This window comes from Etheostoma spectabile, chromosome 12 (assembly GCF_008692095.1).
Source record: "Etheostoma spectabile isolate EspeVRDwgs_2016 chromosome 12, UIUC_Espe_1.0, whole genome shotgun sequence".
NCBI classification, from domain to species: Eukaryota; Metazoa; Chordata; class Actinopteri; order Perciformes; family Percidae; genus Etheostoma; species Etheostoma spectabile.
The window spans coordinates 653,801-656,664 of record NC_045744.1 but is presented as its reverse complement, the minus strand read 5'-3'; the positions used below and the strand labels follow the sequence as shown (position 1 = coordinate 656,664).

General features: G+C 40.6%; 1 protein-coding gene across 1 annotated transcript in view; it reads right to left on the bottom strand.

The window, feature by feature from the left end:
- Positions 1–2,864, bottom strand: part of LOC116699378 (ATP-dependent 6-phosphofructokinase, platelet type-like) — a 25,560-nt gene that overhangs the window by 4,728 nt on the left and 17,968 nt on the right. The window contains 2 exon segments of the mRNA XM_032531924.1: positions 580–744; positions 2,112–2,264. Coding sequence (XP_032387815.1) covers positions 580–744; positions 2,112–2,264 — 318 coding nt within the window.

Below are 2,864 nucleotides of genomic sequence, written 5' to 3'. Positions count from 1 at the left end.
GCTGGTATTCTGTCTATAATGGAGTTCAATGGAAATTTCCAAGTGACCCCAAACTTTTGACCGGTAGTGTATATGTATGTATGTTTGTATGTATGTGTGTATGTATGTATGTATGTATGTATGTATGTATGTATGTATGTATATGTGTAAATGTATGTATGTATGTATGTATGTGTGTACATACACACATACACAAACATACATACATACATATGTATGTATGTATGTATGTATGTATATGTGTAAATGTATGTATGTATGTATGTATGTATATGTGTAAATGTATGTATGTATGTATGTATGTATGTATGTATGTATGTTTGTATGTATGTATGTGTGTACATACACACATACACAAACATACATACATACATATGTATGTATATTTGTATGTATGTATGTATGTATGTGTGTATGTATGTATGTATGTGTGTATGTATGTATGTATGTGTGTATGTATGTATGTATGTGTGTATGTATGTATGTATGTATGTATCTATCTATGTCTCAATAGAAAATTGAAATAATTGCGTTTCTAAACATCTTGAGTGAGAACTTGACTAAGAGTGGATGTGTGACCTGCAGGTCCCGGATGTCAAACGGCTCCTCGTAGATGTAGACGGTGTCGGCGCCGGCAGCCAGACCGCCCACGGTGGCCAGGTAGCCACAGTAACCCCCCATGGTCTCTATGATGAAGACCCGGCGCTTGGTGCCGCTGGCGGACTGCTTGATGCGATCACATGTCTGAATCACACACGCACGTTCCAGTTATTAACCAGACAAATGGTGGATGTGTTCACCAAAGGAGAGCTCAAAGGATTCATCTGTTACTTAATCAACATTTCAAATAATAATTAACTCAGTGAGTGAACATTTCTAAAATGTTCCACTTTTATCTAGTTAATATGCATTTTTGGTGAAATACTTCTGACTTTTTAGGTCTGTGGTCAGTCTAAGTAAACAATCTGAAATTTTGGCTTTGCAAAATTCTGATGGGAATTTAGCCTTATGTCTGTAGACTAAACAGTTCTAAGTGATCCGCTGCAGCTCTACTTTGGTAGATCACTACCAGTCCATGTTACCTGTTAGAGTCCACGGTACAACATGAGTCTCAGTGAGGCACACGCTAACTCCTTACTGATTACAAAACACTGACAGATAGATAGATTAATAGATGAGTGAATTAACATAAAGTTAAAAATACCATCAAAATCCATAGCCTACTCTAACCGGGACTGAATAGTAAAAATAGTAGATCAATCATAATTTATCTGTTACCTTTGTGGCTTTATAGTATTATAGGTTCAACTGTAGGAAACTGGACCAATCACTGCACTACCTGCTCATTTACTGGAAAGCTACATATTGTTTTGAACTATTATTCTGGAACACTAGAAAAAGGCAGTTAAATAAGTATTATTTCCTTTTAAAGTTCACAAGCATGCACTCTGTAAAATATTATGGGCTAAATATGCCAAACATTAAATATTTTTACTTCTAAAATATGTGAAGTAGCTCACTGGCTGCAGGTGGAGATCTGAGTTGGGATGGGTAGTGATTGGTCAGAGTTGACCTGTGCTTTCTGGGCCGTCGTTCGACCAGATGGGCCAAGTCTACCATCTGGACAGCTGAATCAGGACTCTACAAAGTCTCCTTTCTTCATTTGTTGTGTTTTTTTTGGTTGCCATAAAGAACATCACATTGATGGGCAACGTTAGACAGACTCCACCCATCTGGTATCTACATGTCCTCAAACGCTAACTGGGGGCTTTGCCATATTACTGCTTCCCAAATAAAGATCATCAAAACAAGAGTACAATCTTACAGGAGTCACTGACATGCAAATGCATTATGGCCATTAGAGTTCAGGAAAAGGTGTACTCACAGATTGTAGTTTTACTTCTGCTCTCACGTAGGCCTACAGCTTTTTTCTCTTTTTAATGTATTTCTGAGATGAGGTGGGACAAAATTCAGCTGGACTCATTCTGTTATCAAGTTATCTTCATAGATACCTAGATAGATTTCTCCAAGGTAACTGTCCTTGTCATAAGACAAGTAACACTACGGGGGCCTCTAGCTGTTATTTTCCTCTTTTCCACGGGGGCCCTTACCTCCACGATGGCGTTGAGGGACGTGTCCGCCCCGATACTGAGGTCGGTGCCGGCCACGTTGTTACTAATGGTAGCAGGCAACATGCACATTGGGATGCAAAACTCCTCATAGTCGGCCCGGGCCTCGTACAGCTGCAGCAGGGACTCAAAGGCCTGGTGGTGGTGGCCGTGATAGAGGGTTAGACCACCAGGGGGCAGGGTCAGTGTTTTACAGAACGCTTCATGGTGCAAAGGCTTGGATCTTCATATTCTAATTATGTGGGTTGTAACTAAAGCTGTGTCCAATGTGTATATATATTATTATTATTCATATCAGGAACTGTTTTACAAACATCTTGTTTTAACACAAGAAATGCAAACTATTAAAGATGTGCAAACTTATCTCTGAGTGTGAACCAGTGACATTGGGCGTAGCTGATGCTGGTTTAAACCTCCCAGTTCAACAAGGTTACATGGTGAGCTTTCCCTCTAAGGAGTCGGTGAAAGAGAATCTAAATGCCATTTTTGGAGCTTTCCCAGCCCTGAATTTTTTTGTTGTTGTAATTTTCTGTTTTAAAGATATTGTCAGGTCTAATCACCAAGATGGACCCACGTAACGGGAGTCCTGAACTCAACTAAGACCATAAAGGTGCAGCTCTGTCACATGTGTGTGTGGTTGCTGGCTGGCTCTCTCCAGGTGCAGGGGGGCTTTGGCTTCCCATTGGCTAAGAGGAGATGGGATGGGGGAGTGGGGAGTGTGGGGGGGGGGGGGGG